The following is a 14,194-nucleotide window of genomic DNA, read 5'->3' as shown; positions in this document are numbered from 1 at the left end:
CTGTTATTCCAGTATTAGATGGTACTTGGAAATGAATAACCTTTTCTCAGCTTTAATCAGACAAGTAATTCTGTGATCGACAATTAGTACTCATGAAAATAAGAACAGGTACCATAAACTCAAATGTGAAATAGAGAACTATTTGAGTATTCAGCTTACCTGATAGAAACCCTTCATCTACTCATCTTTCATGGTTGTCAATGGACACCACGTTAACATCCACTACAGGGGTGAACTTATAAGGTAGGCGTACCTCAGAACCTTTAAAGTGAGCTTGTTACCAGGAGTACAAGAAAAAAAAATTGCTTATTCCGCCTATAATTTTTTAACTCAACAAGCATTTTGAGAGCAACATTGTAGCAAAGTATTTGTGAAAACCTATAATCCTAGATAAGTTAGGATTCCTTCCCCCTTCCTTTAGAAAGTCTCAGCTATCGTCCACTATGATTATAAGGACATGTAAGAATGACAAAATTGGGGAATTGTGTAAACTAAGAGTTTCCAAAGCTACCATGAACAGAATTAACTACTTACATTAGTAACCAATGTCTCTTCCATCTTGGTATTGCTAGTAGCCACAGTGTTAGGCAGAGAAGAAGAAGGTGTAGTGTAGTCTGTTACAGACTCCTGTGAAGGAATAAGTGATAGAAAAAATATATTCCGGAAAAAAAAACCCCACTATATTTACCATGTCTTTTCCTAAAGACATATGTTCATTCTAGTGCTAAAGTTAATTTTGGAAACAGCAGGGCAAAAAGAATTAGAAAGGCTATTAAAAATATTTTAATGTGAATTACCTATAGGTAAATATATCAAGAAACCCAAAAGGTCCAAAATGGTCCTACAAATAATGGTAGCTGCTAAGGCAGAATACGCTAATGCTTTGAAAAGAACTGACAGCATGCTAAGAGAATGTCAAATAGGACTGGCAAAATTTATAAGCTAGTGAAATATATATTTTTGTACAATCCATTAGACATTACAATGTAACCATGATCTCTTTCGTGAGGAGAATTGTATAGTTTACCAAACAGAATAGCTGTAGATGCTCACAGCAATCATCTATAAATAATCAGGTACATCGAGACCAAATGCTACCACTTTCCCCTGAAATCCTCTTTATATATTATGTACTTCTAGCAACAATATGAAACAGATTAAGAGATATTCTTTTCATATTTTTATGAAAAAGTAAAAATAAAGGCTTGGGTTTGAGTCTTGATTGCAGACCATATAGCAATAGGAAATTTAACATCTATCTGCACTATATGCTAAATCTGTTGAACGACTGATAGTATGGAAATCCTGAGGTAAATACATATTTACTTGTATTTGTCATCCTCGTGTTATTTTAGGTAAATGTGCCGCTGAATTTCTAAATACTGTATTTTGCTTACCTTTGTATTAGCACCAAATTCTGGGGCAGAAACAGAGATCATTGTGCCTATTTCAGAACTCATTTCTGTAACTGTTTTGGTTTCCTTTGTGGTAACAGCATCAGAGTTTCTGACTGAAGGTGGGTTGGATTTTTCCTGTCCTTCCGGTTCTGTCTGTTGAACATCCTTCACTTTTCTATTTTTTAAAGAACGTTCTTTTCCAATGGGACCAGGTTTGTGTTCTTTGTTCTCTACTGGACTCAAATCTGGAAGCTAAATTCAATATTTTTGGGACAAGTAAATATTTTGTCCAAAGGACTTCAGAAAATTGCTCCTTTTCAACATACCGACAAGCATATAATTTAAAGCCCACCCTCCATTCACCTCCAAGAAATCCCAGTTTTCAATTTTTACCAAAATTTGGCAATAAAATGAACTACATAGGAATGAACATTTTCACCTTCTGGGCTTTGATTGGCCCTGCCCGAGGCTGCTTTTGCCGTTGTTCTTTGGGTTCAGGTAATTTGTCAGGGGGCTTTTCAGTTAGTACTGGAACAACTTCATTTTCATTGCCATTTGAAGCTGGGGCACCAAACTGAATGGTTTCAATTCCAATTTCAACACCACTTTCTTGGCCATTCTTTGATCCCTGGAAAAGGTATAAACACATTAGCTACCAAAGCCCCCCCAAAATCAGAGATTGTAAAAGCTGGCAATCAATCAACAAGCAATTAATTATATGCTACACCTTGAATGTAAAATATAAAAGTGAGATAGTTCTGTCCTCAAGGAATTTATACTGGGAGATACATTCATATATGTATTTATTTGTGTTAGATAAATAAGGGTTACAAAGATAAGAAGGGCAGCTCTCAACACAGTAGGTAGTATTTATCATAAAAGCTTTCTCAAAATGAAAATTCATTGTTACATATTTTGAATCCTCTCATGTTCTGCTGTGCTTTTCCCCCCTTCCTTACTTTGTCTATGGTATGTTTTTGTTTCTTTTCTCTATTCTAGCTGTGTCTGCAGTTTAAGTCTAAAATAAAATAAAAAAAAAAAGAAAAATACAGATTACATGCAAAAATAATGGGAGTGGCATGGCACACTAACAATTAGGGCAATCATGAAAGGTTTTTGGAGGAGGAGGCATTTAAACTGGAAGTGAGCAGAGGAAGAATTCTCCACACCAAGGGATAATCTATGACACAGCACAGACACAGGCTACTTTTGCTGAATGTGTGTATGGGGGGGAGGGGGCAGCGGTACTCGGGTGCTCCTTGGGTAAAGGGGGGGGGGGGTGTTCATAAGTAAGCAGTCTGGATTCAGACTGGGAAAGGCTCAAAATGCCAAGTAAAGAGGTTTATTTTTAAAGGCACTGGGAAGCCACTGAAGCTTCTTGTGCAGTAGAGGAACATGGTTAGATCTGTACTTTAGGAATATTGATCCCACATGTTAAGAATGGACTGCATAGGGGTAGAAATGGAGACCAAAGGGGAGGCTGCTGAAAGAGATGAGTGAAATAGGGCGTGAACTGAAAAAGCAGAAAGATTTAGCAATTGTTCCCTCCAGTACGTAGGTGTGAATGAAAATCAAGATCACAGAACAATCATCAACTAAAGAAGCCATATTCAACTATTCTGGGTATAAGTACGCATTCTGATTACATAGCAGCCTGTGTTGGAAAGAAAACGAGAGTCAGAATCCACAGGAATGATTTAAATTAGGAATCTCAACAAATTATTTCCTATTTGGGAAAACTACTGTAGATCATAATGAAAGTATGTTGTGGTATCAGCCACGGTAAACATTAAGAATAAACATGTGATCTAAAGTGAAATGATGCATTCAAATGTGTCTGTTTCTTCAACTGTGAAACCATAACAAATGCTTAAACCACAGACTCATGCATACACAGAAAAGGCATCCCTATAATAGTGTATAAATTTTACCAAAAACCTACATTAGATTTCTATATGTTTAAATTTAATCTACTGTCAAATTCAAGTTAAGAATTTGGTTGATGAATATGAGTTAGTCACAATGATTTTATAACACCGGTCTTCATACATGTGTCTGAGAGAACATATAATGAACTGTATCAATATGCAAGATTTTAAAAGGAAACACAGGGTCATAATATAAAACTAGTGCTCTCTGGAAAAAAATAACAGGATTGAACCATGTCATGGCATTTTATTATTTGAAATAATTTTTTACCTCTGGTGATGTAGTTGACCCAAAAGATGTTAAAGGCTTATTCCATGCACTGACTGAAGGTGGCTGTGGTGGACTAATGGGTCCCACTGAAAATCAGAAGCCAGAAAGTGTGAATTTTAATTCTCAATAGGCATTTTAATAGGCGTTTATTTCTTTAACTTTTCTTAAGATCAGTTCATTAAAATAACTTACATATTTCACTATTAGATAATGCTGCAATAGAGAACTGAAGACCTGGACAAAGATTATTATTTTAAGCAAAACAGATGTTGGCACATGACAATTTAATACACTTTTGGGCTTAGGAAAAATATTTCTGATTTCCCTTTCCCTTTAGCTCAGGGCAGTCCAAAATGCGGCCTACTGGCGTGATCCGCAGACCTCTCACTAAAATAGCAAATCAAAACAAATTATCTATTGTTTAAATAAAAGCCTAAGGTTGGACAGCCCTGCTTTAGCTAATGAAGAGAATCATAATCCTGGACAAGGAATTAAAAACAAAAAGGTTATTCCCAATAAGAAAACCAAAACCATCAACGTTGCTGTATGGAAATAGTGTTCCAGTTCTGTCCACCCCCAAATAGTTAAGAATCAGAGTCACACTTACATTTCTTAGAAATATCACTGAGAACGGCTGTAGGGGCTACTTTGTTCTCCCATAACTCTGCCCCTAGGGGCCCATGAGACTGTGCATGCTGAAGAGACTTTCCTGTTGCTACATACTCTGTGCCATTGGTTGCACTGGTTGCTTGGACTTGAGGCTGGACTGATGGTGGTGACTGGTTAGGAGTCTGTGTTGTTGCTGGTGGCTGAACCTGAACAGGGACTTGAGCCTGTGCCAGACCCTGCACTGGAGGTGGAGTTGCAGTCTGTGGTTGTTGGACTACTGTAACCTGTTGCTGTTTTTTAGCAAATCTTGGAGGAAGCTTAGAATTCTGATTTCTTCCCTTTTCATTTGAAGACTTTTTGTTCCACACCTTTAAAAAATTTGAAGTTTTAATAACGTAGTTATGGGCAGCAACTTACATATAACCATTCAACAAAGCATGATTTAAATTATCCATTCAAGATACAAGGTATTCAAGTCCTTTTGAAATACATATTTAATACAGCAAATAAAGACAGTATGTTTTGAAAAATGTTCCATTTTAGAATTAAGGAAAAAAGATGGGATAAAAAGAAATAAAATGGCGTATTTATATAAAAAAAATTCAGGTATCTTGATTATTTAAGTTCTCATTATTACAAAGCATTTTTTACTGGACTATAAAAATTTGTTGCCCCCATTAGTATAGAGATGATTTCTGTAATCTCCATCTCTTTCCTGAGCACAATTCCAAAATGAACCACCTGAATCTTATTAGTACTTAAAACTTAACATGCTATTACTATTTAATTAACAATTTAATCTCTGATAGGATTATTTTATGAGGTAAAAATACAATAGCAAATCTGTCCTAATACTTCAGGAGAGAGTATAATTGTAATAAACTTTATTTTCTGCATCAATATAATCTTTTACCAAGCACTATATTCACAATTGCAAGATACTTAGGGTAAAAGTATAAAATTCTTATTCCAAAATTTTGAAGTTCCAAACCTGTATAGTTTGTTCTTCCTTCTTTCTACGTTCTTCATCCTGTAAGCGTTTTTGTTGTTTTTTTGAAACCACTTCAGTGAAACCATCATCATTTAAATTTGACTGGGGGTCTTCAACCACAGTCACTTCAGGATGGTCATCAATTATTACAACGCCTGTAGTAGTTTAAAGAAGAGGGTGCTTTAGATTTACCGTATGTGTTTAAGAATTCTTCATTAAAGCAAGACCAAAGACCTAACATGCTTTGATGCTCATTTCCCTACTGCCACAATTCTCATGGTGAAATAGTCATTTGTTAGTAAACCGCAAAATTAAAGTTGTTTTTGGATTAGACCTGTGATTTTCTTAGTATGGAGAACACCCAAAAAGGAAACTCTCTCTACTATAGATTATTTAACAGTTTAATGTATCTGTGAGAATTTCACACCAAGGGCAAAAAAATCCAAAATATCTACTTTGGATGGGTCACTTTAATGCTTTTCAAGACTTAAGGAAAATGCAAGACATCGATTTAAGCAAAGTCATCCAAAGGGAACTTAAGGATAAATATAAGGAAAAGAAAAAAGAAAAATGAAAAAGATCTCTCTCCCCCAGTGACACACCCATACTATCACACCTGGATCCTAACAACACAATCTTAAAATGTGCATGATAGCATTAACGAGAACAAAGATGGGACAATCAGCTAGATTAGACCCAGAAAGGCCTCTGACACTTAGTAGTTGTGTGACCCTGGGCAAGTCACTTACCCCGTCTGCCTCAGTTCCTGATCTGTGAAATGAACTGGAGAAGGCCAAGAAAAACCCAAATGGGGTCATGAAGAGTTGAACGTGACTAAACAACCACAAATATAGGAGAGTTATGATAGAAATAACAATGTGAGGATGTTGAGGTACTGACAAATAAAGTAAGGAATGAGCCAGTTTTCCCAACAATGGACCACACATACTTTTACCCTTTTCACAACTGCCTGATAGATGTATCCTCCCCTTTCTAGCCTCTCCTACTGATTGGAAGGCTCCTTCCAGACCCTTTGTTTAACTAGCCCCCTAGGTTCTTCCAACTTTCTTCTGTGTAGTCATAGGCCATTGAAAGTAAACTCCTAAGGGAGGGAACAAGCATCTATTAAGTGCCTACTATATTTTACAATTATTATCTCTTTTAATCCTCACAATAGCTCTGGGAGGTAGGTGATATTATCAGTCCCATTTTACAGATAAGGAAATTGAGCCAGACAGGGGCTAAGTGACTTGCCACAGTGTCACAGAACCAGTTAAGTGTCAAGGCTGGATTTGAATTTAGATTCTCTCGACTCTAAGCCTAGCACTCTATCCACTGGGTGACTGAGCTGCCTCTAGGGCAGTAAACACTTTTCTTTTTCCTTGTATTTGGGCTTGGCACAATGCCTGGCAAATAGTAAGTGCTTAACAAATGTCTGTTGATTGAATAAAATGCTGCCTTATAGGAGTTAATCAAAAAGAGGTCTCTTCTTTCCATCCATACTTAAAATCATGGAAAGTGAGACAGAAAACAGAGAGAAGTCTGTTCTTCAAAGATGCCTGCCTTCAGCTCAGAGATGAAACTGAGGAGGATTTGCTGTGGATAGGAAAAGTTCTCCAGATGACATCAAAAACTGAAGTTTTCTGGAAGAGATTTTTAATCATTCAAAAGATTTTGATCTGACTACCCACAAAGGAGAGATCAAATGGATCAAGAGTGCTTGATGCACAATGGGTGGACTCCCTCTGATGAGCTTGTGAGAGGGCATAGAGAAGAGGCAAATAGGATGGGTAGTAAAGGACGGATTCAGAACTATGTAGATGGAGGGAACTTCAAAACTAATGAGTGTTTATAAAAAGGTAATATGTGTAAGTATTTAAATATAAGACTTTTTAAGCCATATAGTGACTTAAAAGAGATCAATTTAACATGGGAATCCTCTTAGCATGAAAATATAATAGCAGGTTACTTCAATAATCCATATTCTTTTGACACCAATTCCACAGTTTGGGAGGAATGTGTGGTAACCTACACATATCATCACTACAAATCACCAATGCTGTTTCCAAAGCATTATTTCCCTTAGAAAGCCCATTAATGAACTTATGAAAGTCTTCAGTGAACTAATATTTTAAGTCTATAGGGCAATAACTTCTTCTAAGAAATTATTACCCACTACAAAAACCAGCAGCTAAAAGTGGTTCAGGCTGCAAGGAGGCACATCCTAGTTTTGATAATTATGATGAGTCTCAAAGTCATTAGTTACTCCATTTTAATGGAAAAAAATAGTATTTATTTTCCTCTATAGATTTAAGTGTTTTAAAAACAACAGCAACAAAACACCAAGTACAACAAAACCTTTACACAACTCTCAGTCCATTGTGGTTTGCTACCGAATGTCCTTTTGTGAAATATGATCTCTTCCCTTTTCCCGTGTCAACTGAGGATGCCTTCATTATGTGTGTGCAAATAATTGTTAAAGTTCTTAAAGAGCTTGGAAAGTAGTCAGAGAAAATGAAATTTTCTCAGTTGCCTTTGAGTGCAAAGTTCTTATCCATGCTCTCAATACTCTCATAACTACTGGCACTTGATGCTTACCTGCTCTATATACATTTACTCTAAATTCAGTTGTTCTTTCTGCCTTGGTGTTTAGTGTCATTTTTATCAAGCGTGATGGTTCCAACGATGAAGAAAAGTTCACTACAGCAATCGAAAGATTTTTTGTTTTCCTTTGCTATTCAGTTATATGTAGCCTAAAATCGATTGACCTCTTTCTGCCACAATACAGCTATAACTACAGAAGTGGAATGGGCCTTCATAGGATGGACCTTGTTGGTCCATGCTTCAAAAGCAGTTAATTTCCCCTGACCTTTTCTTCAGTTAAAGATAAAGCACTAACTGAATTTCTCGTTTTGTGAACCCTCCAAGCCAACAGTCATACATGGGGATAACTGCATCCTTGATCCTGTTATCACGAACACCCTAAGTGGTGCATTTCAACAACCAAATTCTTTTATCAGATCCTAATTTCTCAACTTTCAGTCTCCCAATGCCTAAATATTCCTAATTCCTCTCCAAGCTGTACTCCAGATTTTCTCTACCACACCTTAGAAATTTCTTCATCCTGGAAGCACCCTTCAGCCATGGAACTCACAGGCTGGAAGCAAGGCACTCTCACTCTCCAGAGGCCTCCCCTTCTGATTGGACAGCTCTTACTAGAAGAACCACGATCTAAGAAAAGAGGCCAGGCCAGCCATGCCTATTCCACTCTATTAATTAAAATTTAAATTCTGCAGGCAGCAAGGTATCATTTGATTCATGTGGAGGTCAAGCAGTCAAGTTTCTACCTAACCTGTAACCCTAAGTTTCCTCCCACTTGTAGAAGGCAATGAAAATTAGTACATCATCAAAGCTAACTGTGATGGGTATTTATTGTTATTGTCTTGGTAACCGTGAAATTACTATTCTTCCATATGGATATATAATTTTTAAAAAGTTGTAGACATACTTGCATAGTTGTTGAGGTCAAACTGGGACAGGGCATCTACTTTCTCTTTGGGTTTCTTTGGACCTGGTTTAGGTTCTTCTCTTTTTTTCCCACTGGCATCTTTGGAGTTCTTTTGCCCAGTGCCATTTGGACCTCCATCCTGATGATGCACTGAACTGCCATTGGCAGGATCAATACCAGCTATGCCTATAGACTGGTCTTCAAATGGACTGCAAAAGAAAATAGTTTATATAAATACATCTGTGTTTCCATAAAGCTAAAAATAAATCATATGGTATCCCACATAAAAGAGATTATCAGGATTCGAAAATTTTATATGTAAAGAATAATTAAGTGGGAGTTAAAAAACCTAGATTACAGTTTTGGTCAACACAAACTAGCACTATGAAAAATACCTTTTAAAGTGTCCACAGTTCCTTCACCTGTAAAATTAAGGGTTTATAACTAAGGTTACAGTTTTCATTTCCTTAGATTATAAAACTGGACATAGTGTAGAATACCTGACTTTGTGATTTGATACAGGGAGCTCCCAAGTAGAAATTCCCTCCATTAATGCAGCTTTCAGCAATTGTTTTAGAAAGCTGCCTAGAAGCACTGAGAGTTTAAGTGACCTGTCCAAACTCACATGCATCAGAAACATTACTTGGATTCCAAGGTTAGCTTTCCAGGCAAGTCGCATGGCTTAGTAGATAAGAATACTAGGCCCAGAAATCAGAAAGATACGGATTCAGATCCTATCTCAGGCACTTACTAGCTGTGTGATCCTGGGGGATCCATTTTAATGTCTGTGTTTCAGTTTCCTTGTCTGTGACAAGATGAGGTAGTACCTGGTGATCTGTTCTAATTTTCCATGCTGCTGCTTCTTAGGTGACCATTACTACGGGTATTTTAGGCAAATCTGCTTTCAAAATTTGTTTGCTCCATGTTGAATAAATTTTATTTCTGCTTCTAAAGCAGCTAATCCTCAGAAATGCTGTGTAAGTGCCTTTTTTTTTGTATTTTATGTAAGAGAAAAACTATACACCGCCTAATTCATTCCTTACTATTAACATTTATCTGAAAACCCCTACAAGAAAGTACAGTGCAGTAGACAAACTGATGGACTCATGAGTTCTAAGTCCTCATCTTTCTATGCCTAATTTTCCTGTTCTGTAAAATGGGTTTGATAGGTCATAGATTTGAACCCTGTAATTTTATATTTGAGTAAATTGCAGAGGCCAGAGAGCAGGAAGTGACCTGCCCATTTGAATTCAGGTCTCTTGACTCTAAGTCCTATACTTTTTCTAGTGTACCATGCTGTGTTAGAAGGACAATCTGTAGACGTACCTATTCTCAGGGGTTATAAGGAAGTCTACAAAACTTTAAAGCCATATGTAGTTATCAATTACTACAAATGCTTGTATCCCATTTCTTTAGCTTGGAAAGGAACCATAAGACATGTTTCTGGAAACATGGCAGGTAAACTGAGCGCACTGCATCATTGGCCCTGGGATGCCTGATTTACCATTTTAAGAAGGCAAACCATTAAGAACTCATTCATTTAAAGAAAAAAAGATTTTTTTATTAAAATAGAGATAAGAATTGTTATTCAAAATGCCATATTTTAATTTGAAATGTCTTATCATTTCAAGGGATATATGCGAGGACATGTGACAAATGTGTATAAACAACCTTTAAATAAGCAGAGGTATCTATTGCCATCTAACAATGGATACTAGAAAGGAAGTAGGTCGTGTTGACTTAAATACTTAACATTATTACCTTTTATTAACTATCATACACTTCATCTTAGTATAATTACTTTTTTTTGGCAGTGCACGGCAGCTGGGGATTAGAAAGAGATAAAATGGACTGAGATTGCCATAGGATGGGGATTTGTTAAGTAAGAACAGCAAAATCTCAACGGACTGAGGGAAGTCAAAACAAGCCCATGGAAATGTCTGGTTCTAGAATCAAGATTGGGTAGGGAGGTATAAGAAACCTTATACAATAAGTGGGTGCAATAGAACAGAGGGTGTGAGAGGTAGAGGCAATACACTGAAAGCATTTCTTCTACCTAGGAAAAACTGGGAACTGTTTGTCCCCTAAATTCAACTTGCAGATCTTTTTAGCACTGACCTCTTGTCAATTTGCCTGCAGGTTAAGATAGAGAAATGTGAAAGTGCTGAAATATATTTTATAAACCTCAAAAAGATAGACTAAAGTAAATTCGCCCCATTTAAGGTCTTGAATAACATACACTAGTCAAGCGCAATGAAAATAAGGATGTCTGAGAAATACAATTCAAATTAGCCTAGGGGCTTTGTCTCTCAAAAAATTAGCCTAAACAAAACAAAGCAGGCTATAGACAAGTAAATATGGTAATAAACTGTACTGGATCAGGATATTAATGTTTATTAATGTCATTAAGTGTACTGCTGCCAAGAAAAATTTCCAAACCCACAGATTTTTCTGAAGCTCAAAATGACTAGATGGATTAAACAATGCCACTAAGATTTTTAATTATCTTACATAAGATCCAAAATTTAGCACCACTAAAGAGTTAAAGTGTGTGTGAGTGTGTCAGTGTGTGTGTATACACCAATTCTAAAGCTATCTATGTGCTAACCACTGTTCTTGATAGTTTTATTATGATTAGTTTTCTCAAGGTCAATATTTGAATAGGAATAACACCTTATAGATTTAAAAGACTACCATTTTACACATAGCTACAAAGGTCAGGAACTGGTTTTTTTTAACCACTTTATTAGCATAAAATCTTGAATGTAATATATATTATCATTAAAGACTGGTTGGTGAATTGAATGGCAATCATTACTTTTACATGTACCATTTCCTGACTACTTGACATCTCACTGATTTCCCTTTCCTCAACTTCCACAGCGCTGAAATTTGATACTAACAAATTTAAGTTATTCACTGCATTTTCATGAGTTAAACTAATCTCTCTCTCTTCCTTGAGAGTAGGGATCACATATTACCCATCTTTGAAACTACCAAAGCAACTAATATTAAGTGTGACAAGTATAATTCATAAACTTATGAATGAATGATTCTTTCACCAGTCTCCTCCTGACCCTTCGAAAGGGAAATCAATTCAATCTCTTTCACATACTCTCTCATACTCACCCTCTTTTCCCACTTTTTGATGAAGGACCACTTCTTCTTTCATTCCTAGGACCAGAGAAATTCCTTCCTGACTTAGGTGGACCACTGTTGCCTCGCCTGTTCTGACGATCTATTCCAGGTCGTTGACTGGAAAAGCTTCTTTTTGCTATTTCTCTTTTTGGAGGCAATGTGTTCTCTCCAGCCTTTGTAGCTGCCTGTGCACTCAAATCAGCTGTTTTCTTTTCATCCCGCTCACGTCTCTCATTGAAATCACTACTTTCAGAAGCTGTTTCCCATTCTTCATTTGCTTGATCTGAAGAGTTCTGATTGGATAAATCTGGTGTCTTATTCCCAGAAATATCCCCAGTAGCACTAACTGGTTCCTGAACCACATTATTAATTGTGCCATTTGTGACAGAAGTAGCTGCTGCATCATTGATTTTTGAAGCAGCTTCCCTTTCCTTTAGCCGTCTAAATCGAGGAGGTTTATCTTGCCTTGGTGGTCGTGCAGGCCTTTGCCTTCGAGGCCTCTCTCTGGTTGGATCAAATTTCCGTTCAAACTTTGGGGGTCTTTTGTCTGCTGGTATAGGTATAAACTGCTCATGCCTTCTTGGTGGCTCTCCATCATCTGGTTTGGGGGCTTCTGCTTGCCTTGGATTCCACTGATTGTCACGATATGCTGGCCTTCGTAATGTGGAAGGACGTGGTGGACGGCCTCCAGGATCCCTTCCACCACGCCTGAACATTCCCCCCCTGCCTCTTCTAGTAGGTTCTCCTTTAGGAAGGAAGCCAGGTTTGGTCTTATTCTCATCATCCCTTACATACAATTTTTCCAAGGGTCTGTTGTTGTTATCTACTCGGACATTATTTTCAGGTTTGAAAGAAAGCAGAGGCTTCAAAGGTTTTTTGTTTTCAGGGCGTTCCTCCCTTTTTGGATGCTTGCCTTTGCTTAAACTGTCTTTGTCTGAGGGATGAGTGTCACTCGCACTTTCGTGAACTTCACTATCAGAGTCAGTTTCTGAACCCCGTTGCCTTCTGCGTTTGGGCACTATTTCAAAATCAGAGCTCTCACTTCGAGTTTCACTTTCTTCTCGCTGCCTCAGAGACCCAGAGGGTACATGCTCTATTCTTGGCTTTGTCTCTCTATAGTGAGGATAATCTCTACTATGTCCTCGGCCCCCTCGACCACGTCCACCATAAGAACCTCTGTAGCTTCGACCCCTGGAGTAATATTCCCCACGTCCTCGACCTCTATAGCCTTGATCTGGGAACCAATCTCTATCTCTAGCCTCCTTCCAGTATGTCCGAGGGGTTAATGTTGGTTCTTTTTTAATTGGCCTTGAATCTATTCGTGGTCTTTCTACTCCCTGTTCTTTGCCAATAACTCTTTCAGGTTGTTTTTCTTCCTTGGTTACATGAAGGGGAGCAGTCTGTTGATTTGAAGTTTTAATGGCAGGTTCTATGTGAACATTATCTACAGCTTCTGATGGCTTCATGGTATCTTGGGACAGCTTCTTAGCCAAAGATGAAGTCTCAGCAGGAGGCTTCTCTGGCTCTGGTTGGGGAGGTGGTGGAAGTGGTTGTGGTTGAACCTGAGCTGTAGGGGGTGGAGGAGGATCCTTCTTTTCAGGCTTTTCAGGTTTTACAACTTTCTCCATTGGTTTTTCTACCTTTTCACCCTCTTTCTCCTTTCTTTGTTCCCGCTCTTCTTTCATATCTCGGAGTATCGGTTTTTTAATAGGTCCTGATCTTCTCACTGGCCTGTCACCACCTTCATCCCTTCTACTAGAGCCAGGCCTTGGACCCCATCGCGTTTCTGACTTAGATTTGTACAACTTCTCAAGTTTTGGTCCTTCAGAAGGCCTTATAAAACCTTCCTTTTTTGGTTTATCTTCGAGCCGCTCTGAGGGTTCTTTTGTATCAGTGCACCTGTTAGTTGTTTTAGGAATGTTTGCAGGCGCCTCATTCCTCGGCTCCTCTGGTTTTTGAGAATGGCCGGGTCCATGGGACACACTGCGTTTCCTGACAGGCTGACTCTCTCCAACTGCACTCTGTTCATCCTGAGGGGTTGGAACAACATGCTGATCAGCTAGTTCAAAACAAGTGGCCTGGCTATTTGTGTCAGTGGAAGGAGGCCTTGTATCTTCCAAAGACTTGTTAGGGAATTTCTGCGCTTCTGCCTCCCCAGTATCTCTGAAAAATTCTGCTTTGGGATGAGTGTCCAACTGACTGTGCTCAGCTGGGTAGGAAGCAACCACTAGTTCTTGTTCCAATGGGGCTTCAGGCCTATGTTAAAAAGAAGTAAAAATTATTAAGTATTCCTTAAATAGGTTGTCACTTCAATACTAATTTCTTACAAAAAACTATGACTCATCATCCCAA

The 14,194-nt window shown here is 37.9% G+C and overlaps 1 protein-coding gene across 4 annotated transcripts in view; it reads right to left on the bottom strand.

Annotated features, from left to right (window-relative positions):
- The window catches only part of PRRC2C (proline rich coiled-coil 2C), a 93,891-nt gene that overhangs the window by 21,176 nt on the left and 58,521 nt on the right, over nt 1–14,194 (bottom strand). For all 4 annotated transcript variants that reach the window (XM_036758291.1, XM_036758292.1, XM_036758294.1 and 1 more), the window contains exons 16-23: nt 11,834–14,098; nt 8,705–8,913; nt 5,197–5,351; nt 4,204–4,573; nt 3,597–3,682; nt 1,837–2,025; nt 1,398–1,649; nt 535–627 (exon numbers count right to left, since the gene is read on the bottom strand). In XM_036758291.1, coding sequence (XP_036614186.1) covers nt 535–627; nt 1,398–1,649; nt 1,837–2,025; nt 3,597–3,682; nt 4,204–4,573; nt 5,197–5,351; nt 8,705–8,913; nt 11,834–14,098 — 3,619 coding nt within the window. The remainder of the gene's footprint in view (nt 1–534; nt 628–1,397; nt 1,650–1,836; nt 2,026–3,596; nt 3,683–4,203; nt 4,574–5,196; nt 5,352–8,704; nt 8,914–11,833; nt 14,099–14,194) is intronic.

Source organism: Trichosurus vulpecula, chromosome 4 (genome assembly GCF_011100635.1).
Source record: "Trichosurus vulpecula isolate mTriVul1 chromosome 4, mTriVul1.pri, whole genome shotgun sequence".
In the NCBI taxonomy this organism is placed as follows: Eukaryota; Metazoa; Chordata; class Mammalia; order Diprotodontia; family Phalangeridae; genus Trichosurus; species Trichosurus vulpecula.
The sequence above is the reverse complement of the archived record's forward strand: the minus strand, read 5'-3'. Positions and strand labels throughout refer to the sequence as shown.